The sequence below is a fragment of the Haliotis cracherodii genome, unplaced genomic scaffold (genome assembly GCF_022045235.1).
Source record: "Haliotis cracherodii isolate W230 unplaced genomic scaffold, xgHalCrac1.p SCAF_3, whole genome shotgun sequence".
Classification (NCBI taxonomy): Eukaryota; Metazoa; Mollusca; class Gastropoda; order Lepetellida; family Haliotidae; genus Haliotis; species Haliotis cracherodii.
In genome coordinates, this window is record NW_027266286.1 from 67,477,726 (window position 1) to 67,501,768 (window position 24,043).

General features: G+C 39.8%; 1 protein-coding gene across 16 annotated transcripts in view; it reads right to left on the reverse strand.

Moving 5' to 3' along the window:
* The window catches only part of LOC139475077 (phosphatidylinositol-binding clathrin assembly protein LAP-like), a 68,367-nt gene that overhangs the window by 29,435 nt on the left and 14,889 nt on the right, over positions 1 to 24,043 (reverse strand). For 13 of the 16 annotated variants that reach the window (XM_071258309.1, XM_071258322.1, XM_071258323.1 and 10 more), the window contains exons 2-10: positions 11,108 to 11,250; positions 9,600 to 9,681; positions 8,643 to 8,763; positions 7,989 to 8,028; positions 6,435 to 6,491; positions 3,874 to 3,985; positions 3,336 to 3,442; positions 2,349 to 2,390; positions 938 to 961 (exon numbers count right to left, since the gene is read on the reverse strand). In XM_071258309.1, the coding sequence (XP_071114410.1) occupies positions 938 to 961; positions 2,349 to 2,390; positions 3,336 to 3,442; positions 3,874 to 3,985; positions 6,435 to 6,491; positions 7,989 to 8,028; positions 8,643 to 8,763; positions 9,600 to 9,681; positions 11,108 to 11,250 (728 nt within the window). The remainder of the gene's footprint in view (positions 1 to 937; positions 962 to 2,348; positions 2,391 to 3,335; positions 3,443 to 3,873; positions 3,986 to 6,434; positions 6,492 to 7,988; positions 8,029 to 8,642; positions 8,764 to 9,599; positions 9,682 to 11,107; positions 11,251 to 24,043) is intronic. The other 3 variants (XM_071258310.1, XM_071258312.1, XM_071258311.1) reach the window with 3 other exon arrangements.

Sequence of the window (24,043 nt, forward strand, 5' to 3'; positions counted from 1 at the left end):
AGCATTGATGCACATTGTCTATAGAGTTGCAGTACACAAAGCAAAAACTGGCGTCATGCATTACAGAAGAGCTATGATGGAGAACTGTACTTGTAGCAATGCTATGAAGGTGTCAGGGCTGTCAGTGCTTCCTTCCCCTCGACATGCTGGGGAAGATAACTGTCACTGGACAGAAAACAAGTCAATTATCATCTGGCATGTAGCAAAACAAAAAGTACCTACAGGGATTTGGTTCATACCTGTCGAGATGACAATATTTTCTAAATTTTTATGAAGAACATGAAAATAATTGGTTGTCAAGCAATATGACTTTTGAAAAATGATTTTAGTGTGAAAAGATATGTATGCTACAGGGGTCGGAATATTGAGTCAGACAACAGTAATATGTTTTCATTTCGGTACATACATATGCTGATATTTCTTTAGCCGAAAACAATATCCATAATATTTCTTTCTTAAAAGTATTTTAACAAATAATCTGTTTCAAAGAAAAAAAACCTCTTTTGCATGAATCTGATTCACCTGTAACAGGGTGCCACTTGTAACCACAAGTCCAAAGCCTGAGTCTAGTATTACTAGTAGTAAGCTCAACTAATAGTCCATATGATAACACTAAACTACAGAAAAAGGTGCTAGAAGACATGTTCAGGCTAGTAGTATCAAAGTTTTTGGCACAGACTGCTGCAAATGGTATCACTCTATTACTTCCCATTATATCACCTTTCGGAATATTCTTGCATGCTATACCACTGATGCAGCACTAAGCCATTATAGACATGTTGCAGGCTGTTCAAAGGGGGATAACTCACAAGGATTTAGAGACAAGATATTTAATAGAGCAAGGCTGAAGCTGAAATGGACAGAACAAGTTAGTAAAGGACGTTCAATCCTATGGGTTCATCTGGATTCAAACTTGTCTCACAAATCTGGCACTTACACTTTTCGTATTGTTCCTCATTCCCTGGGAAGAGACAGAAATAAACTAAAAATCAAACAAAAAAACAGGAAACTGGCAACACAGAATTGAACAGAATCAGTTATGAAAATATCTTATCAAAGAAATAATTCCTGGGTTTTATTCTCACAGAATCTCCAGGGCCCACTTGCACAAAGCCATCTTAGCGCTACGACGTTCTTAAGTCTATGTTAGAGTATGGGGGTTACGATTATCGTAGCGCTAAGATCGCTTTGTGCAAGTGGGCCCTGGAGATTTAATAGACAATATTAACATATCCTGGACAGATTAGATTTAATTTCTGAACAGTAAGAAGACTGATACATGATGATGGAACCCCAGTCTTAATAAAACTTCTTTTGGTCTAGTAAGCGAATAAGAGCCAAATGTTATAAGTACTACCAGTTCTAAAAACACTGCCAAAGTTCAAGTTAGATTTAATAGACTCAAAAGTTTGATATTAGATTTGAATTTTGATACCAACTTCCCTTTAATTTTAAAAGCACAATTTCAGAAAATTCTCTCTATCTTCAAGTAGGAGCGAGTGTTTCAATTTCTGTCATTGTTCTGTCATTGACAGCAAGTAGAGAGCATCACTTCTGGGTGGCCAGTGTGAACATAGAAATAGAGATGAAGAACAATCTACGTCTACAAAATCAACAGTGCAACAGATAGTGCTGGAAGGACAAAATAGACAGACTATTGAAAGAAACTGTTCTGAATGCAAGAATTGATACTACAACTACACTACACCATGAAAGACCAGAATTGTCTCAGGCCTGAAAACAAATCATTACCAAACTCCTGTTACAATACAAAATACTTTTCAAATTCCTAAACCAGCAATAATCTTCCTAAAACACGAACACAAGTGAAAATGTGAAAATATTCTTAAAATGTTCATCAGCTGAAGAATACAGCAGAAAATCTGTACTACTTGATCTGTTAGAGATCTGATGGCTGACAATACTGCATCAATGCTCCCAACTCCTACTGTAGATCATCACGTTAAAAAATTCATGCTAGGGACATCATGCACAGAGAAAAACAAGCACATGAGGTCAATAACAAAAGCAATGTTTGTTTGCCCATTCAAACTGAATTTACAAAAGAATATAAATCATGAAATCTTTCAACTGGAATCTTTGGGGCTTTACAATCACACCATATACTACTCAGTATTTGCTAAGGACCATGTGCTGATGTGACATAAAATAAAATTCAATACTTGCACAATTCTTTTTTAATGTGACGATGACTTTCAGGATTACAACAATGATTTCCTTTCCACAGATAAATTCAGAAGTAACATAAAGGCAGACAAACATCCCTTCAGGTGGTGTCAAACTTGTTTGCCAATCTGCACATTTCTGTAGTGGTCATGGATACCTACCTTGGCCAGATCGGGAATATCCCCTCTGTCGATACCAACATTCTGGGGAAGAGAAAGAACACCATGGTTTCCATATCAACAACAAATACCAAGTTTCAGGTTCAGTTGTAACATAACCAACACTGTAGAGAAATCTGTTAGGAGTAAATGAGACTAAAGCAGTGGGCATACAAAGATTTATAACTTCCCTAAAAATGCATCATTTGTTAAAAATTTGAATATTGAAGATGGCTGTTATGAAGATCAAATTAATTCTACACTTAAGTTATAAATTTCAGTGTCTTGGGCTAAGATTTGAATTATGACATCTTGTCCGCCTGATACAAAAATCCGACAATCAAAGACAATATCAGGCTTCCTCGTTAAATTAGCATCTATACGACAGATTTTATGCTGGTATCTACTGAAAGAGTCCTAGGATCCTCCATGATGAGATCATGTGTACTATTCAGAGGTGAGGTGAAATGGGGTTTAATGTCACATCCAAGATTATTGCACTTATATGTGCACGTCTGTGTGCACATCTGTGTTTGTGTGGGTGCTTGTACTAGTCCGGAGTGATGCCGATTTATAGTGCTAGCTCACTGAGATACCATGCCGCAGTTTAAAATGAATACCACACTCAGACACAGTATACTGTCTCCGAGACGACCAGTCCTTGTTTTAACCCCTTAATGCCGAGCGTCAGACAGGGTAACAACAAGTACCATCTTTTAACGTCTTTTAGTATGACGCGGCCGGGGATCGAACCCTGGACCTTCCGCTCACCGGGCGGATGCTCTACCACTAGAACATGGAGGTGTTGCCAGTTTGAAATAAGGATCTGTACTACTCAGAAGAGGCAAAAATGGACCTAATTTTGTCACATGACAGTAGTTAATGTGTCATGTCCAATTAAAAATTTGGGTGTTCTTTTACTTCTTTTGAGCAGTATAAAATAAAGGTCAACAAGTATATAATAAGAATAAAGTTCAAAAACATATTTACCTCAGCAACTTTGAGGAATTCGGATACTTTGTCCATGCTGACTAAAAACTTTTTGTAGATGTCGAGGCCTTCTTTACACTGCTTTTTGTTCATGTCAAAATATTTTTCTGAAAAAGAATAATTCCGTTACCAGTCATTCTCAAAACAGATCTATCACAAAACCATTTCACCATAAACATTTATCTTAACATTAACAAAACCACAGATGTTTAGCCCATCAGTAAATCAATGTGACTGCTGTTGTATGTTGCTTATACAGCATTACAGCTTTATCAAACAGACCTGTGACGATCCAGGGTAGAATACGTCTTCAGAAACCCATGCTTGCCACAAGAGGCGACTAATGGGATCAGGTGATGCATGTCATCATATCCCAATAGCGTAGATTGAGGCTCAATGGACCAGACAATCCAGTGATTGACATGATCACTGGATTGTCTGGTCCATTCTCGATTATTTACAGATCACCGTCATATAGCTGGAATATTGCTGTGTGTGGCGTTAAACAACAAACAAACAAATCAGTTCAAGACCTCACCTAAAAGATTGATGATTCCATCATTGTAGCATGCAAACAGTCGTATGAGGTCCTTGAAGAGCAACATGAAACATGCGTTAATCACACCATTCGTCAGCTCGTTTGGCGTACACTGTGGACAAAAAGAAAACAATATACTAGCATGATGTGTATACTGAATGTTGCGAGGAAAATCATTTAAGTTTTTTCTACACATTCACTTTCAACACGTTTAACATTAAACCTCTGTCCCTTGGTGCCCAAGCGTGGCCCTTACACAGTGAACCTTTGGAGTGTAAGATTCTACTGTAGCATCGGTGGGTTACACTATGCAAGGTTCATAAAGATATGGAATACTGAAATTCAAGGCTTTTTCAAGACTTTCAACTTTTATTTTCAAGGCTGGTTTAGTTGGATTATTAACCAAATATATGTTAAAATCAAGTACCGTATTCGACGTAATAAGCGCCCCGGTCTAAAAAGCGCCCATGGCGATATTTGCTAATATATAGGCTAGTGAACAATCCCAATTAGCACCCCTTCAGATTGATCAATGTACACAAGACTTATTTATAATACTCACTCGTGTGTTATATGCACACTTAATTATGGGCAATTAAATTCTGGAAAAATAAATCTTTTGTATATAAACATTTCAGGCTGTCAGCATAAACCACGAAATTCATGATCTTTCAACTGTTTTTTTCACCAAAATAATATTCTAATAAGAGCCTCCTATTTATTATATTGAGAGCGCCCTGGGCGCATATTACATTGAATATGGTAAACTATATTAAACCTAAAACATAGCATGAAAATCACAAATGTTCCAAGATTTATTTTCACACCTTACTTATAAAAATTACGTCTGTCATAGACTTTGTCATTTTGTACAAATATAAGGCTTTTCAAGCTATTTTCTTGATTTTCAAACTCAAAACTTTTCAAGTGGCACCTTATCATGGCCTTTTCAAGCCTGTATGAAGCTTGAATATGAAGTGTCACAATATGTATAATTTTATTTGGCAACGCATCACTTTGTATCACAATCTATAAATCAATTATTGCAATATTTGTGACAAACTTATTTTAATACAGCTCCTAGTGCAGCTAGAATAAAGAGCCTTGCGAGGGCTGGAGACAGGGATTCATGTTCCAACCTATGTTCGAAGGATGATGATAATTTATCTAATGATGATGTTCCCTTCTGATTGAACAGAACCATTTTATCTATGTATTTTTGTACAGATAGGAGCACATTGCAGTCATGTTAAACATATCCCTTTTTGGGATGAGCTGTGTAAGTTCAAATTGTATACCGACTAAGGCTGGGACGGATAACTCAGGGACTCGGGTCGGGTTGGTATTGAGCAGGACCCGGGTAGCCGAGGTTAGTCATGTGATAAATTGTTTAACGACCAAAATTATCTAGACCTATGGTTACACTACACGTCACTAATGTTCACATTTCTTTCTGACTATACATGCATTCCTTCCGACTTTTATGTTAGAATAAAGATAAAACTTCTGTCATTTATACATGTATTTAAATACATTTTGTCCAGAGCTACAGTCAAACTAGTCCCAAACAGACATTTTGTACCTATCTCTTGAGACATACTGCGGGTACCCGGAAAAGGTCAGGTAATAGGGGGTGGTGGGTACCTGGGTAGTATATTTGGACTCGTCCCAGCCCTAATGGCGACACTATATGTAGAGATACTGATGAAAGAAGTTGAGAGTATCACATTCCCTAAGCCTAAGATTGACAGGATAGTGAGGGTCTGCCTCCTGACATGCTTTCTTGTTATATATCCTACCCAGTCTAAATAGTACAATAAGCAAGCTATTTGTATCTATTGGGTAATTTGGACAAGGACAGAATATATAAAGTAGGACTTATTAATACTATTGTGTTCCTTATTAAAAGGAAACTTTTCTGAATACAGATGAGGGGGCTTGGGAGTTTCCTGATTTCAATTCATGACACCAAACATGACCGAGAATATTGCAAACGTAACAGAAGGAAACAGTTATGAATGAGTCATTAAGGATAACCCAATTAGGTGGGGTGGGGGTTGTTAGTGATGGGGAGGGGGGAGGGAAGAGAGAGAGAGAGAGCTGTTCATCCCTTACTGCTTAGAAGTGTCATAGTGGCAAGTGTCTAGTTTTAGTCAGTTATTGCAATGAGGCCATAAAAAAACTCACAGGAGTCAAGAGCCCGTGTGTGTGCGTGCGTGCGTGTGTGTGGGTTTTTTTTTGTTTTTTTTTTACCAGTCTGGGCCAAAGCTGATTTTATAGTGCTCGCCCACTGAGATAGCATGCCGTAGTTTAATATGAATTTCCCACTCAGACAGGGTTTCAACAAGTACCATCTTATAATGTCTTTTGGTATGATGCGACCAGGATCGAAGCCCCGACCTTACGCTCTCTGCTCTCAAGATTGACAATGGAATAAGGATCTATACTAAAATGTCGCACTTACAGATGTAACCTGGCCACACCTGGGAAGAATCAAATTGAGTCATCATCAGAAGACTTACATTAGGAATAACAGGCAGGAATCAAAAACATGTACTCACATCAAATTCTATAAGGGCATTCAGCTGACTCTGCAGGACTGGCAGCGCTTTCAGTAGCTGGAATAGAACACAGTTGAAATGAAAACAAGCAATCACATGGACATAGAGCACAAGATTAATAACTCATACAACTTAACTACGATTCTGTATCTGATACACTTAAGCCTTGTTGAAATAGCCATGTCTACTCCAATCTTAGCTCTTCGACTGTCATAAGTAATTCCATGGGCATGATCGTCACTATGATCTTAGTTCTTTGACTGTCGTGAGTAACTGTTATCGTAGAGTTACGATTGTCTAAGTGCTAAGATCACTTTATTTTACGGACCCCTTATTATCGTAGGTATGTTAAAGTGTGAAGCTGTGACAGTCATTGCACCAGATTGTGGAACAGGAACAGGAACAGGAACAGATTATTGTAAGTCTATGTCAAAGTATGTGAATACAAAACACTTGGAGACTTAACAATACTTTAGGCCTTCAATAACATCCTTGTTTGTTGTTTAACGCTGCACTCAGCAATATTCCAGAAGGCGGTCTACTATTCAATCCAATCAAGTTTATTCTTTATAACACTGCTTTCGGCACCTGTTGTTAGACATATGAAGTAGTTTACACCAATACCATATGAATTTAACATAATAACCAACATTAATACCGTATCTGCCGCACTCGGCTAGTGCTGCTTTGTTGGAGACATGTATACTCACATTGAGTACAAACTTACTGACGTATGGAATTTGTTAATCACTGGTCTATCCTGGAATCCCTACACCATAAAGTTATTTGTTTTACCTTACTGTCAAACAATTTAATAACTACACTTGCAGAGATATTTGGGAATTTATATTGCATTTTTTTTACAGAAAGTAGTGCTATATTTGCTATTGTTGATAGGTCTCTGCACATTTCGTCCATGGAAACCATGTAGAGAAAAGGGCTCTTGTTGGGCTACAGTTGTAATAACTTAATGTGTTCATGTCTTCCATCAAGGAACCATTTTTTATAACTCAGTAGGTAACCGCCGTTTCGAAACACTAGTATCTCTGTTTTATCCATGTTAACCTGCAACCTGCAATTGAGTCTGGACCTGACAATCCAGTGACTAACATCATGAGCATTGATCTACACAATTGGGATATAGCCCAAAGATAACCTAATGCATGGGGACATGGGGCCCCATTGCACAAAGAAGCCAAAGAGCTATGACTAGCTACGATTTACACCACAACATAAGACTTAAGTTTGTTTGTTTGATGTTTAACACCGGACTCAGCAATATTCAAGCTACATGACGGCAGACTGTAAGTAATCAAGTCTGGACCCGATCCTGTTAGTGGCCTCTTAAGACAAGCATGGTCTCCTTTTACGGCAGGTATGGGTTGCTGAAGACCTATTCTACCCCGGGATCTTCACGGGTCAGACTTAAGACAGTCTAGGACACTTCATGCATATTTTCTATGATCATTGTAACTTCATTTTAAATCTCAAGATTTCTTGTCCACCCAGGGTCAGTTTTTGTATACAAGGGATAAGGAAAATGATCGTCCATACCTTTTCTGAGTTCATAGTTCTGAGTAATCCATCATCCTTCCTGTAATGAGAAAAGGGCTACTGAGAGCAGAATGAGAAAACTGACCAAATCTTAACCTTATGAATAAAGCCAAATAACAAGAAACATGCCTGATAGAGTGAGTAAGTATGGTTTTAAGCCACTTTTAGCAATATTCCAGCAATATCACGACAAGGGAAACAAGAAATGGGCTTCACACATTGTACCCATGTCGGGAATCGAACCTGGGTCTTCGGCGTGACGAGCAAACGCTTTAACCACTCGGCTACCCGACCACCCCCACACCTGATAGAACAAACCAGTTACCAAGTATGGGTTTGGATACAAACATCTCTATTACATTAGAATTTACGCATAAAAACCTAAAATCATCAACCACATAGTGAGTGAGTGAGTTGGGTAAAACACTGCTATGATTAGAAATTTCAGTTATATCCCGACGTGTCAGCTTAACGTGGGAGGAAAGCCGGACGAGGTGCAGGTCTTAGACATTTAGAAGAAACTGTAATTTTATTGATAGAAAAAAACACAGAATTTTATTATCAGCAGTTAAAAGTATTACGATAACAGACATGGCCTGACAGCAAGAGGCGCCGACATCAAGTCTTGAATGCGCTCCATGAAAGACAACTTACCCGCGCTTCACTTTACAGAAATCAAAGGCCATCTGTCTGTAGGAAGTGGCCTTCTCATTTAAATATTTGGCATATCTTCTAATATATGTCGACATATCATATCCCGTAACAGAAACCATTCCTATAAAAAATAATATCAAATATTAAAGAAATTGGTTCCTTTTTAATGATGCATTATTAATCTTTTTCTTGGTGACCTTTGAAATCTTCTCTGAAACATAAAATAGAATTTGAGAGACTTGAAAAACAAAATATACAAACTGATCAAATAATTACAGATAAATCGATTACATATTAATTGATGCAGATCAAAGAATAACAACAATCCTTATAAACATTTAATTGAAATACTTTTAATCAATGTTAATTACGTAATATTGCAAAAGCAGATACATGCACACGCACACAAGCACGCACACACGCACACACACAATTGGAATAGAAGTTTTGTTTGTTTGTTTGTTGTTTAATGCCGCAATATTTCAGCGGACTGTAAATAATTGAGTCTGGACCAGACAATCCAGTGACTGATACATGAGCATCGATCAACGCAATTGGGATACGATGACATGCATCAACCAAGTCAGCGAGCCTTACCACCCAATCCCGTTAGTCGCCTCTTATGACAAACCATGTAAAGAGTGAGTGAGTGAGTATGGTTTTACGCCCCTTTTAGCAATATTCCAGTAATATCACAGCTGAGGACACTAGAAATGGGCTTCACACATTATTTCCACGTCGGGAAACAAACCCAGGTCTTTGGCATGATAAGCAAACGCTTTAACAAATAGGCTACCCGACTACCCCTAAACCATGTAAAGACATTAAAACCTAGTGTGAAGTATTTTGTCCTATGTATGTGATGTTTGTGCACTGAGTGTTTTGAGTACAGGAGCTGAGCACACAGGGGGAGGGAAGCCCAAGCAGAAGTAGTCCACAATAGACAGAGTTACTTGCCCTCACCTTGCAATCCCGCCTTGTCATGGAAACTGCCAAGGTTGAAGGTGCAGTTGTTTGAAGCCAGGTACTGGGTAAATCTCTGAAGAGAGAAAATGAATGAGTGAGTTGGTTAAATGCCACTTTGAACAGTATTCTAGTTATATCATGACTTGCAGTGTTAGAAATTGGCATTATTCCTGTAGTCCTTATCAAACTGCCCAATAGTTAAGGTATCATAAGAACTAGTTGAAATTTGCTATTTTTAAGTATTTTGCTATATGTTATCATTTTAAGGACTAGTGGACTAAAAAGGTTAGTTCTGGGATCTGGGATTTGAACCTCTTAGGCAGCCGAAGATCACTATCATCATTATTACTTTTTACAGGAATGAATGAGTGAGTTGGGTTGGGTTCAAAGCTGCTTTGAACAGTATTCCAGTTATACCAAGGTGTATCAGTTTAATGTGGGAGGAAAGCCCGAAGTGAAGCAGGTCTCAGACGTTTACCACTTTGGTGAAATCCACAAGCACAGTTACGGTGTTGACAAAACTAGAAAAATAACTGGGGCGAATTGGACCCAACATTATTGTTTCCCACATTCCCAAGGGAGGTAACTCTGCATAGCGAATTGCAGCACCTATGACGACTGGAACCACACAGGAACCCTACAGGCACCCCACAGGAACTCTACAGGAGCCCTACAGGCATCCCACAGGAACTCTACGGGAACCCAACAGGCACCCCCACAGGAACTCTACAGGACCCAACAGGCACCCCACAGGAACTCTACAAGATCCAACAGGCACCCCACAGGAACTCTACAGGAGCCATACAGGCATCCCACAGGAACCCTACAGGCACCCAACAGGAACTCTACAGGCATCCCACAGGAACTCTACAGGCACCCCCACAGGAACTCTACAGGACCCAACAGGCACCCCATGGGAGCTCTACAGGACCCAACAGGCACCCCACAGGAACTCTACAGGATCCAACAGGCATCCCACGGGAACTCTACAGGACCCTACAGGCACCCCACAGGATCTCTACAGGCACCCCACAGGATCTCTACAGGCACCCCACAGGAACTCTCCAGGACCCAACAGGCACCGCACAGGAACCCCACAAGAACTCAAAAGGCACCCCACAGGCACCACACAAGAACTCTACAGGCACCCCACAGGTACCCCACAGGAACTCTACAGGCACCACAAGAACTCTACAGGCACCCTACAGGCACCCCACAGGAACTCTACAGGCATCCCACAGGAACTCTACAGGCACCCCACAGGCACCACAAGAACTCTACAGGCACCCCACAGGCACCACACAAGAACTCTACAGGCACCCCACAGGCACCACACAAGAACTCTACAGGCACCCCACAGGCACCACACAGGAACTCTACAGGCACCACAAGAACTCTACAGGCACCCCACAGGCACCACACAAGAACTCTACAGGCACCCCACAAGAACTCTACAGGCACCCCACAGGCACCACACAGGGTCAACATGATCAACTGACCTCATTGCCATAGTTCATAAGGTTGTGGATTGTGATGAGAGACTTGTAGACCACGATCCAGTTTGCATGCTGCGTGCGCTCTATCAGGAGGTCGGCCAGTTGGGGGATCGACACGTTTGGTTCGTTCGTGCATTGTAACAAATCTGAAACAAAATACCACGAATTAACACATTTTAATGTTCAAAAGTGCCACGTATGAGAAAAGCTTTGCTAAAAGATCAAGTTTACGCATAATAAAATCACAGCAACAAGTGTCAATATGTTGCTTAATGGGTCTAAGAATATGTGCATGATGTCTGCAATATTACAGCTGTATCGATGGTAAATACCTAATCAAACTAGGACCAGTGTTTGCCAGTGTAAAGTATGTGCCCCGATCCACACAGTCTAGATGATCTTCCAGAACAAGCCATCAACCAGGACACACATGAAAGTTGTGAGTAAATAATGTTCAATAATCTCGACTATTCATGGTGGCATGTGAGTTAGACTAACATTTAGTCTCTGAAATGAAAATATTTTACAATTTTTGTTTTTCAATTCTCTTTTAATACATCACAGAAAGTAGTCCCTAAAATATCTTCATTTTTGGCCTGAAAATGAAGAAATCTAGACATGGTAACCAAAATAGTAGACTTGGGGGAATCCACATAATTTTGTTTCGATGTCTGTCTGAGAGACTAACATGGGTCTCCCCTGGAAATCAACCAGGTGCTACTCATTATGACAATTATGGGACATGAGGCATAAATTCTGCTTTGGAAAATCTGCTGAGAATTGGTAATATGAAAATAATGAAATAAAGAGCACATCTGTAAATAAATTAATATTATAAATGCTAAGGTTTCACACCTTAACTTTGTTTTCTGTATACAAAATATTCTCAGCCATTGACGCTGTACACATGGTAAACCAACAAAGTGAATAATCATAATACTGTGCAGATTTTCAACACTCAACAAGCAGGAAGTTTAAAAAATACTAAGTCTGAAACCATGTGCTGGGGGTGGGGGAGGATATGTTGGAGTGCATATGAAATTATTTTCAACTGTTACTGTTAGAAGTGTATGTGTTCATCATTGTCCCAGCGCCATGTTACAATGGTGGAATTCCATGTTTTCATTCTTTCCATATGTTTGTAAATACAGTCACTCCACATGCTGCTTGAGTGGCAACTCACATAGCTCTCGACACACAGGGCACTATCAATACCGTCGACACAGGGCATGTAGGGCATTATCCATACTGTCAGCACAGGGCATGTAGGGCACTATCCATACTGTCGACACAGGGCATGTAGGGCACTATCCATACTGTCGACACAGGGCATGTAGGGCACTATCCATACTGTCAACACAGGGCATGTAGGGCACTATCCATACTGTCAACACAGGGCATGTAGGGCACTATCCATACTGTCAACACAGGGCATGTAGGGCACTATCCATACTGTCAACACAGAGCATGTAGGTCACTATCCATACGGTCGACACAGGGCATGTAGGGCACTATGTATGCAGTGAAATTCAGATGCTTCAATCTTCGGTATAGAGTTAGTGAGTGGGTAGGGTTTAAGCAACATTGAACCCCTATCAGTGTAAACTCCATCTGTGTGGTCTTTCTTAAACATACTCCACACCATGTGTTCCAAGACCTGTTGCAATGATTCTGAAGCTGTTTATGTGTTTCTTAACATATGTTTAAACAGTTTGAAAAGAAAGTATATTCCCTGTGTGAATTCTTCACTAACTGTTTGCAAACATATACATGAATAAACAAAGAACAAGGATGTATCTGCAGGGGTCGAAACTAACATATTTAGTCCAATAGTCCATTTAATGATAACACATAGCAAAACCCTTAAAAATGGCAAATTTCTACTAGTCCTTATGATGCCTTAACTATTGGGCAGTTTGGCAAGGACTACAGGACTAGTGCCAATTTCTAACACTGTATCTGTAACCTTTATCATGTGTGTAAGTGATTCAGTCAGTTGGATCCATCATAGTCCAGCAACATCACAACACTTTGCAGCACCAGGTCTGGCTTCACACACATGGGAATCAACCTAGGTGTTAGTAGGGGCAAGTGAACACATTAACCATGAGGCTAACACAGTGACAATTACCCGCGGGGAGACAGATCTTTGGCAGGGTCAATTTGGAGGTAAATGTCAGCTCAGAAACATCTACGGAACTTCAAAATGAAAATAACACGCTCTCTGAGGTTGCATGATGTAGGGTTAGAAATCAATAGAATTGTTAGGATTAAATAGGCAATTCAGATGAACACATTAATAAATCAATAGTCATTACTACACGTAATATTGGACTGCAGGGGCTCTCGTGTTCAATGGTAGATTTATGAGAGCTCAAAATATGGTTGGAATGACAATTCTAATGACAGCAAAGATAAATACACAGAGTCCTAATATACATGCCTGTATCAAAACTATCATAACAATCATAATAATAATAACCTGAAGAGAAGAGCAGCTGTGGATAGGTCAAGTTGCAATCAACCGCTATTACTTTGATCACAAGCTTCATATAGATAATCAGCTCAGCCAAGTAGCAGATATTGTGATGAAGATATCCTCACAAATTGATTCACACTTACGGTGAATGTTGTAGAAGTACATGGGTGTGTGCCCGCACGCAGCATAAGCCGTTGCTATGTATGTCTCACAATGATGACCTCAGTCCAATAATACCACAAAATCTGTACACTACCATTGGAATAGAAGTTTTGTTTGTTTGTTTATTGTTTAATGCCGGAATATTCGAACGGACAGTAAATAATAATTGAGTCTGGACCAGACAATCCAGTGACTGATACATGAGCATCGATCCACGCAATTAGGATATGATGACATGCATCAACCAAGTCAGCGAGTCTGACCACCTGATCCCGTTAGTCGACTCCTACTGATTGAGTGAGTGAGTGAGTGAGTGAGTGAGTGAGTGAGCGGGTGGAAGAAAGTCTGAGGCAGGCCCTAAACATTAACTAATTTGGTGAAACTGAAGGTGCTGACAAACCTAGAAAAATAACCATGGCGAACCAAGATTCCAGCCACAATCATTGTTCTGTTCTGCCATACAGATTCAACTGTTCCAGTGAGTTGTTATGAATTGACAAGCACATGGTGCTGTGGGAATTCTTCTGCTCCAGAAACATTTGAAATGAAATATTGGTGACAGCCTGGTTTCTGATAATATACACTATTTCAGTCAATATTCGATGATTCTAAGTGTTTAAACCCTGTAATCAATTAAAAATTCAATTAGTTTTTGCCTTAAATATGCACAGGCAGGTCCGAGTCTGGGAGACAAAGACAGCTACTTCCTGTGTACTTGTACAGCAGAGAAATGAAACTTGGAGCATGCACATGTCATTAATATATGAGTTCAGTTCAGACAGACAGACACTGTTCTACGCGCAACACCACAATTAAGCCCATCATGCCCATGGCACTATCAATTTATTTTACTGCCACATCCTCCATGCAACAATTCCCTAATGTCTGAGATCATATAAAAAACAAAAACAATTAAAAATCAAAGGGAATTTCTAATTTCTTCATCTGTCATTCAATAAAGGTGAAAACGCAATGTATGTACCAGGATTCGTACAGATGTTTCCTTAACCAAAATCAAGGCAAATTTCATCCCAGATCGCAATCAAATTCATTTTGTAGAACACATGCAATTTAAGCAATCATTATGCAAACAAGGTTTGCAAAATCAGCTGTCAAAATGCTGTTATCATGTAGCATTATTGCTTACATTCACAAACAAGTTTGAATTTCGTATAAAAGTAGTTAAGATAAATTGATGTGTAGTTAGGGCATAATTCAAAGTCTTTCAAGTCATAGTGTTTTTTCAGGCCTTTGCAAGACAAACCCTTAACCACTTCCTACTGCCAATCATATCTGAGGTCCATGTGCGTGGCTGGCCTGGAGTAACATGTTACATTATTCATCCTCTACAGGGTGCTATTGATTCCAAACCTATCCAGAATGGCCAAACCTTGGGCTGCTTCACGCAAAAACAAACGTTCACCCCAGTATTGATTCATGAAACCTTCCTCAAGGAGTTTTTCAATTTCCTTGTCAATTTGAAAGTGTTGGAGGCCATGATGATGATATTGCTAAGTTAAATGTCTTCGTGGTGTGGCAGTGAGGCTATTTTTTAACTCGGTGCATTGTAGTAGATAAAAGCTCTAAACACTAGGCGGCTTGGGTGAAACCCAGCATGTACACAAATCGATTTACTGGCAGTAAAATTAGGCAGCATAGCCGAGGCAGATCAATGAGGCTTGGTTCCAACTGAGGCTGGTCGGCTCTTGCTGTGGTCTTGGCCAGAGCTGCCGTGCTGAGAGTAACTTGACCAACCGACTGGCTCCATTCCCATGCAGCAGTGACTGAGTGAGTGAGTTGAGGCTGGTCGGCTCTTGCTGTGGTCTTGGCCAACACTGCCATTTGGAGGATAACTTGACCAACTGACTAACCTCCATTCCCACACAGGAGCAACTGAGTGAGTGAGTTTAGAATAATGACTTTAAGTGACCAAGATGTGTCAGTCTGACGTGGGAGGAAAGCCCAAGGTGAGGCAGGTCCTAGATGTTTACAACCTTGGTGAAACTCGGGGTGCTGACAACATAATCAGGACAAGCCATGATTTGAACAGACGATCATACCATGTATGACCATAGCTAAGCTGATATCATGGTTTAGCTGAGGTATTAACTTGACCCTTAAAATCTGTATCAATATGGTATGTCCTGTGCATAAGCCGGACCACCTAACTACCTCCACGAAGTGAAAGGCAACAACATGCAGCCAAGTCGGACCGCAAGACTACTGGCAGATTTTCAAGAATATACAATGCAAAATGTTGAAAGTATATTGAAAAAGTCTAATAAAGATTTAACAAACCAGTCATCCACTCCCCTAATGTGGGAAGCTGTTTCTGTTGTCTTTTTTAACCTCATAATGATCATTATGTTGCCATCAACAACAAGACTCCATGTTGTGAAATCGGTGTATGTAGAATTATGAACCCATGAGAAAATGCACAGGCAAATGAAAACACAAGTCAAATGTTCAGATTCAAATCAATGTAGTTTTGATCGAACTCCTTCTTCTTGGCCTTGTAGATGGTTAGTGCCCGATGTCAAGTCATATTTCTGGTTACCATGTCTCCACACTGTCGTTGCTCTGTAACCCAGTCATACAGCATATCCTCTAGTTTAATGTATGGCGATACTTTAAACCGGCTGGCTTTTTGAGTTTAAGCATTTTCATGAGTGACGTCTTGTTTTTTCTCCAACTTTGGACTTGGTTTCCATTGATGTCAAACTCTCATGCAGCCTCACTGTTGTTTGACACCTCGGCTAGAGCGTGGCGTTTTCTTTTCGAACTTATGATGAGACTGTCAGTCCGTAAAAATATACAAACTTTTATACCCCTATGCAGTAACTCCCAAGTTTTCTTCAGTACAACATCTCATCAGCATCAAACATTGCCACCACACTTGTATGTCACCCATAGTATCGGGATACGTGTCGTATCGCAACCCCACCGTATCGTTACACCTCTAGCAAATAACAACATTCAAGCCTTCATGTTGTGAACTTCTTAATAACATGCAGTCGACAGTCTGTCCAGACATGACTCAGTGGTATGAAGGCCAAGTTTGGTCAACTTAGTCAGCCAACAGCGGTCAATACATTAACACTAAAATCTCTGAGAGAGCATGCCAATTTTGGACTAGAAGCCTCAGATGTGTTCCATACATTAAAACACTATCGATCTTCAGAAATCCTGACAAATCAATTGACTCAACATTGATTAAAATCATATTGATTAAAGGGAACAGCACCATACATTGGTCTATATTTGGTCAGGGGACATAGCTTGAAGGAGATACTTTGACCACATAGATGGTGACAAACTTACAGAATCAATCAATCAATGTTTAATGCTAACTGTACTGGACTTCTGAACATTGTTCTCGTTCTGGCCTTCAGAGGGTTCAGTTGGCAGTTGGCCATCAATGGAAGTCCAAGGTGACCTAGTTCTTGGTGGCAAAGTCATGTCGCCATTGGTTCTATCTGTTCGTCTTTCATATTATCCCCTGCTGAGACCTGGAATCCCTCAACAAGCATTGATCAACACGTTCATCACCAATGATTACACTGCGGGAAAACGCAGCTATTATACTCTAATGATATCCAAGGCTCACAATGAAACTGATTTGATGATTGTGTAGGATCAATCTGTTGTAATATGCATGAACTGTGACGAGTGCAGTGTCATCGGGAAGGCTACAGTTCATGGTGCGAGAGCAGGATGCCTACTCAGACATGCATCCAACAGAATATCTTCACCAGTCTGACATAACTTATACTCTATGCAGGATGGAGAGACACTTTAAAAGGCACCCTATCAAGAACGTTTAAATCGACAATTTTTCCATGTGAGTGTTTGTAAGATTCATTGTAAACAGCTGGAATAGTTCCTGATAGCTGATGTGGTTTTCAATCACTCACTCACTCACGAGGCGTAGGGGATAAAACTATCACCGGAAATGAAGTGATGGTCTTTGACACTCAATCACTAACTAGCCACAAGCAATCTGAACAATGCACACATAATCATTTATATTACGACACAATTTGAACTGGTGAAACGAATCACTAACTGCAGTCTGCGCCAAACCCCTTCGATTCTAGCAGCCTCAGCTATTTTGGCACCATGTTATATACATTTCAGAGTTATTATATGGATTATTATTTGCAGAGCTTACTAGGCGGAAATAAATCTTAACCTTGTTTGTTGTTTAACGCCCCACACAGCAATATTCTAGCCATAAATAATCGAATCTGGACTAGAAAATCCGGTGATTGACATCATGAGTATCGATCCATGCAATTGGGATACAATGACAAAGTCAGCGAGCCTGACCACCCGATCATGTTACTCGCCTCTTACGACAAGCATAGTCCCCTTTTACAGCAAGCAAGGAAACCTTGATAATTAGTTAAACACCTCTAGTGACATCATCCTATTGTTCTTACTGGTCCTATAAGCAGGGACATTCTACAGAATGTCTTCTGTCCAACGGGATATTCTGTAGAAAGTCACATGGACTTCCAGAAGGTAACATGGCTACAGTTGGTTTGACATGTTTGAATGTCCTTATTTAGAGATGTATATGGCTATTTAACACAATCTATACAACACACATCACCAGCGTTAGAAATTGGCACTAGTCCTATAGTCCTTGCAAATTGTCCAAGATTTAAGGTATCATAAGGACTAGTAGAAATTAGCCCTTTTTAAGGGTTTTGCTGTATATTAGGTCTTTGAAAGGCATTGAGAACTGATACACATAAGGAAGAGAATATATGGATGTCAACTTCTTTATTATGAGGAACAACGTTTCGGAGTATATGCTTACACCTTCATCAAGAGAATATACGGATGTCAACTTCTTTATTATGAGGAACAACGTTTCGGAGTATATGCTTACTCCTTCATCAAGAGAATATATGGATGTCAACTTCTTTATTATGAGGAACAACGTTTCGGAGTATATGCTTACTCCTTCATCAAGAGAATATACGGATGTCAACTTCTTTATTATGAGGAACAACGTTTCGGAGTATATGCTTACTCCTTCATCAAGAGAATATATGGATGTCAACTTCTTTATTATGAGGAACAACGTTTCGGAGTATATGCTTACTCCTTCATCAAGAGAATATATGGATGTCAACTTCTTTATTATGAGGAACAACGTTTCGGAGTATATGCTTACTCCTTCATCAAGAGAATATACGGATGTCAACTTTATATGGATCAGGTGATGGAGTAATCATATACTCTGAAACATTGTGTTCCTCACAATAAAGAAGTTGCCATCCATATATTCTCTTCCTTTTCCTGTGTATTATCATTATAAGGACTAGTGGAAAAAAACTGTTAGTTTCTATTGCTGCATCACAATGCCAACTTAAAGAAAGTGTGGAATGATGTAAATGTTACTTGTATTTCAGTGAGATCGAACTTGCAACCCATGTACTTGCAACAGAGGTGCTGATAAATCACAATGCTTCTAAGAGTCTCTTTTACTTTTATTTCAGTGGGACCGATCAAGTACATGAATGCCAGAAAGATATACATGACATCCATTTCCTGAGGTTCATGGAAAGTGTCTGGGAAATTGTTGATAAACGATGTTTCAGATTTTCTTTCGGTTCATAAGTGACAAATACCGAAACGTTGCCTTTAGAGTAAATAAAGTTGTTATCCATAAAGTGTGTCTACTTTGCTTTCCTACCCGTTGTTCACCAAATGAGTCAGACAACCACCACAGCTTCATGCTGTTCATGTCACACATGACCCGTATCTCACGTAATGCTGACTCAGCACATCAATATGCACCAGGTACAAATACACACATAGAAAGTTATTTAGTAGTGTATAAATTCCAATAGTTCCCTCCTTAACATCAAGCTGTGTCGCAATAACACTAGTGTTCTCTGTGTTGTGCAACACCTTGCAGAGCATTGCCACATCACCTCCAGTAGGTGATGTACGGTGAGACTACGTGATCAATCTCTAATGCTGCTGATTGATGTGGTGGTCAACACTTCACAAGCTTACGTAGCAGGCAAATATGATGTGGTCTCGGCCAGCCACAAGACTGGCTCAGTTGCAGGGAGGCCGGTCGATACAGTAGGCAGGGACGACTGTTATCGACATTTCTCAGTCACTCAATCTCATTACTATCAAACAAACAGTTCATCGCATATGTGCAACCATTCCCTAATCATTGGGCGGCACATAGGTTATGGTCAGTCCTAGTAGTTAAACTATACTATAACAAGACCCATTAAGACAGAAAGCATGTCTCTCTGAGCCAATCAATATTAACATACAGACACACAAAGCAGTATGTGACATTTGCAGTAAAAACGTAATGAGGATAGGAGGGGATTACAGAAGTTCTTTCAACATGTTCAGTTTGCTGTCTTCTTTCTAAATACATTTCCACTTTTTTAAAACTTCTTTTTAAAATGTAATTATGCATCTTTGGTCTCCAGAAAATTAATTAAGTTTACATAAAAGCACATTTTTCGATAATTTGGGAAAGGAAAGATACAAAACACGGTGAAACCAACATCTTTCATGTGATGAGGGGGGATTCGCACTGTTATTGTCAGCCGTAAAACATCCTACGGTGTTCTCCCGCACTGGTTAACGTGAAGTCTTCAGTAGATGTAGTGCACTATCAGTTTTAAATTTAGTAGCCAAGGTTTGCTTGACTAACACCTACATTAGCAGCTTCATTATTATGGTCAGGGTTCGAAATTATACAATATTGGGTGAGTGAGTTTGGCTTAACACTACTTCAAACAGTAATCCGGTCATATCACAGTGTGTCAGCTTGATTTGAGAGGAAGACCTGAAGTGATGCAGGTCTTAGACAAATTATTACATGAAAGTTAATCGATCCTTGCCATTACCCCAATGTTAAAAGTCAAAGATATAGTGGGACCCTAGATTCAAACAGGGACAAACCTCAAGGATCCCAGGCCCCCTTGTCCCACTGTCCCAGGTGACATACTTACAATTCCTTCAGATTAGACAGGATGTCAGCTTTGTTTGTTTGTTTGTTGCAATATTCCAGCTATATGACGGCGGTCTGTAAGTAATCTAGTCTCGACCAGACAATCCAGTGATTAATATAATGACCATCGATCCGCGCGATTGGGATCGATGACATGCATCAACCAAGTCAGCAGGATGTCAGCAGACAAGGACAGATTAAATCATTTCCTAAACATTAATCTTGTTTTAAATATACAATAAGGTCTTTCGCATTGTTATTTGTCAAAATATTGTTAAAAAATTGACAAATAATACAAAAGGGCCATATCACTATTATCAGTTATTGGCCTATTATAAGGGTAACACTATTTTTCAGGGCATTATCATTTGCAGATGCCCCGAGGTCTTCCGTTAACGGCCCGACGAAGGAGGGCAGTTGAAAAGACCAAGGGCTTCTGCAAATGATAATGCCCTGAAAAATAGCGTTACCATTATTATAGCTAAAATGGAGGGAATTTGTTATCAAATAAAAAGAAACTGCAATCAACAGGAATGCCACTGACCCACTTTTACAAATATGGCAACATCATAGAACAAACCAGATGACGTCACTATTGTGACGTCTCCTTTCCCTATCCCATGACGTCACCTAACAACAGGCGTGATAATGGCCTGTCGTCAAGCAATATGAGGGCATTATCAAGTTACAGTGGCCCGCTGATTTCTGATAACATGTGGGCGGTTTAATGATAATTCAATCCATTTTAGCTATATAGTCTATTGACCCAAATGTTCTGAGGTATTGCAAACACTTCTGTGAGTATATGTAACCCACCAGGAGAAAAGGGACCTTATGGGTGCCAGGATACATTTGTGCTATAATGTCAGAGACGTTTCACGCCAACTTTTTTCATTGAAGACAGCCATATGTGATGCCATGTATCTCTGTGATAAATACAAATTGAAGCTTGTGAATTGTATTTTTGTGTTCCGAAGATGCTGTCGTTTTAAAACAGAATGAAAAGTCCAAATGCCATAAGGTCCCTTATCTCATGGTTGGTCACATATGAATTTGTGACAGTGCTCCTGTGAAGTAGGGTGCTGGTCAAACATTTCGGTGCATGTACATAAGAAAGCATGCCAGGCATGGCAGCGATGTCTGCGAGCCCCACTGTTAGTGCCTACACAAACATCAGGACCAGCTGTTGCACTTCTTTCATCATGAACCAACAATCACTGTCAAGTATGGTATTTATTCAGTCTAGCCATTGACCATTGGCTGTGAGAGGCTGCCAGTCGTTACATCCAGCTAGGCTTTATGAAGTCATAACACACTGTTTAACAGGGCTCCAGATAATTTAATGTAGTATTTACTCACATGTTATCATTCATATTGGCTATAGATAGTTGTCTTTGAGTATTCAAAATATTTTCACTCCTTTGGGTCCAGTCTATTTGGTGACTTATGCCAATGAATAGATATTTTATTTAATAATTCTGCTTGAAATGTTCCATAAATTCACTAAAGCGATATACATGTCTAATTAACAAAAAGCGAGACATATTGCAGTAGAGTCCATGTATGTGTGACCCCTGCATTGGATCAGTTTAAAATAAAGTGAGGTGAAATGGGGTTTAACGTCGCCTCCAAGATTATTGCACTTATATAGCGAAATGCATGTTCTTGTGTGTGTTTGTATGGCTGCTTGCACTAGTCCAGACTGATGCCAATTTATAGTGCTAGCTCACTGAGATACCATGCCGCAGTTTAACATGAATACCACACACAGTATACTGACTCCGAGTCGGCCAGTCCTTGTTTTATCCCCTTAATGCTGAGCGCCAGACAGGGTAACAACAAGTACCACCTTTTAACATCTCTTGGTATGACGCGGCCAGGGATCGAACCCTGGACCTTCCGCTCTCCGGGCGGACGCGCTACCACTAACACATTGTTAGTTGTTACAAAAGTGATTCTCTCATAATTGATAATACCCACACAAATAATCCTTGAGGGTTGTGCACCACTATTTCAAAATATCTGGATTATTCTTATCTTAGATTTATTAAATATGATAAGCCAAAGACAAATAGACAAGATATGAAGCATTAATCATGGCAAATTTAGGATTTGAACCCATGGTCCTCTGGTTCTGGCCTGCCAAAGGGAAGCAACTCTGCACAATGAATTGTGGCACCCTACCCAACTGGGCCCTGTCAAATGTGCTGTGGCAGGTATGTGTGTCAAGAGTCAAACATTATGATGCCATCATTTAGTCCATATAATCAGATAGCTTGCTTATCATGAACTAATCATTACAAGTGTTCCTTGATAACAGGGCACATCTTCCCTGTTGAGAATACCTGACATCTGTACCTATTATCACGATAGTGACTTGCCTACCTGGTAATGCAGTTGATATAACAATCAGCAATGACGAGACATCTCTAGCGGATAGAACCTCAAGACAAGTACACCTTGGGCTATTTCCTTGCAGGACAGTATTCGCTTTCAATCACACTCACAGTATAAAGACATTTACTCTAAAGCTGATCCATAAACATGATAACGAGGACAATTTTATACATTTTCTTAAGTGGGTGATAACATAACATATTCACATCTCAAGTTCATGAAATATTGTTCCCTATGCCCACACCAGGTTTTGTATTGCAAACATCTACTCCAAGTGTAAAAGTGGGCGTGTCAGTATCCCACATGTGACACACTAGTGCTGGTCAATAGTACTGCAAGTAGTCCCTTGCGTCTCGGGCCTGTCTGACTAATGCATCAGGGCCATCAGGAAACCATCCACCACAGGACAGACCTGATCACTGCCTGGCACACAGCGGGAAGAGGTGCTAGGCACATAAAAGGGTCATAAATGAGAACGTAGACAATGCAGACAGTAACTGGCAGCTTTCTACAGAGAGGGTCCCTCAGCCATGTCCACATGTAATCATGGCAATGGTTGCAGATACACATAAAATGATTTTGGGACCAAGCTGGAATTTAAATAAAATAACACGTATTAAGCCATGTTCAAATTTGACTGTTAATCTAAAAGTGTATGCATGAAGGCCAGCCATGTTGTTTTTTCACGTATTAGACTGAGTCTGACTATAACATTGCTAAATGGTACTGACGTTCAACTTTTATTTCATGATTTTTAATGAAAAGATAATGACTAGCTTTGTGATCATTTTTGTGAGTTTGGAAAGTACTATATTTAAAAGCACTGACAAATTGTTAATTTTAATTTCTTTGCCTTCTGTATACTGGCCTAGAAGAAAATAACTAACAGCCTTGCCTAGAC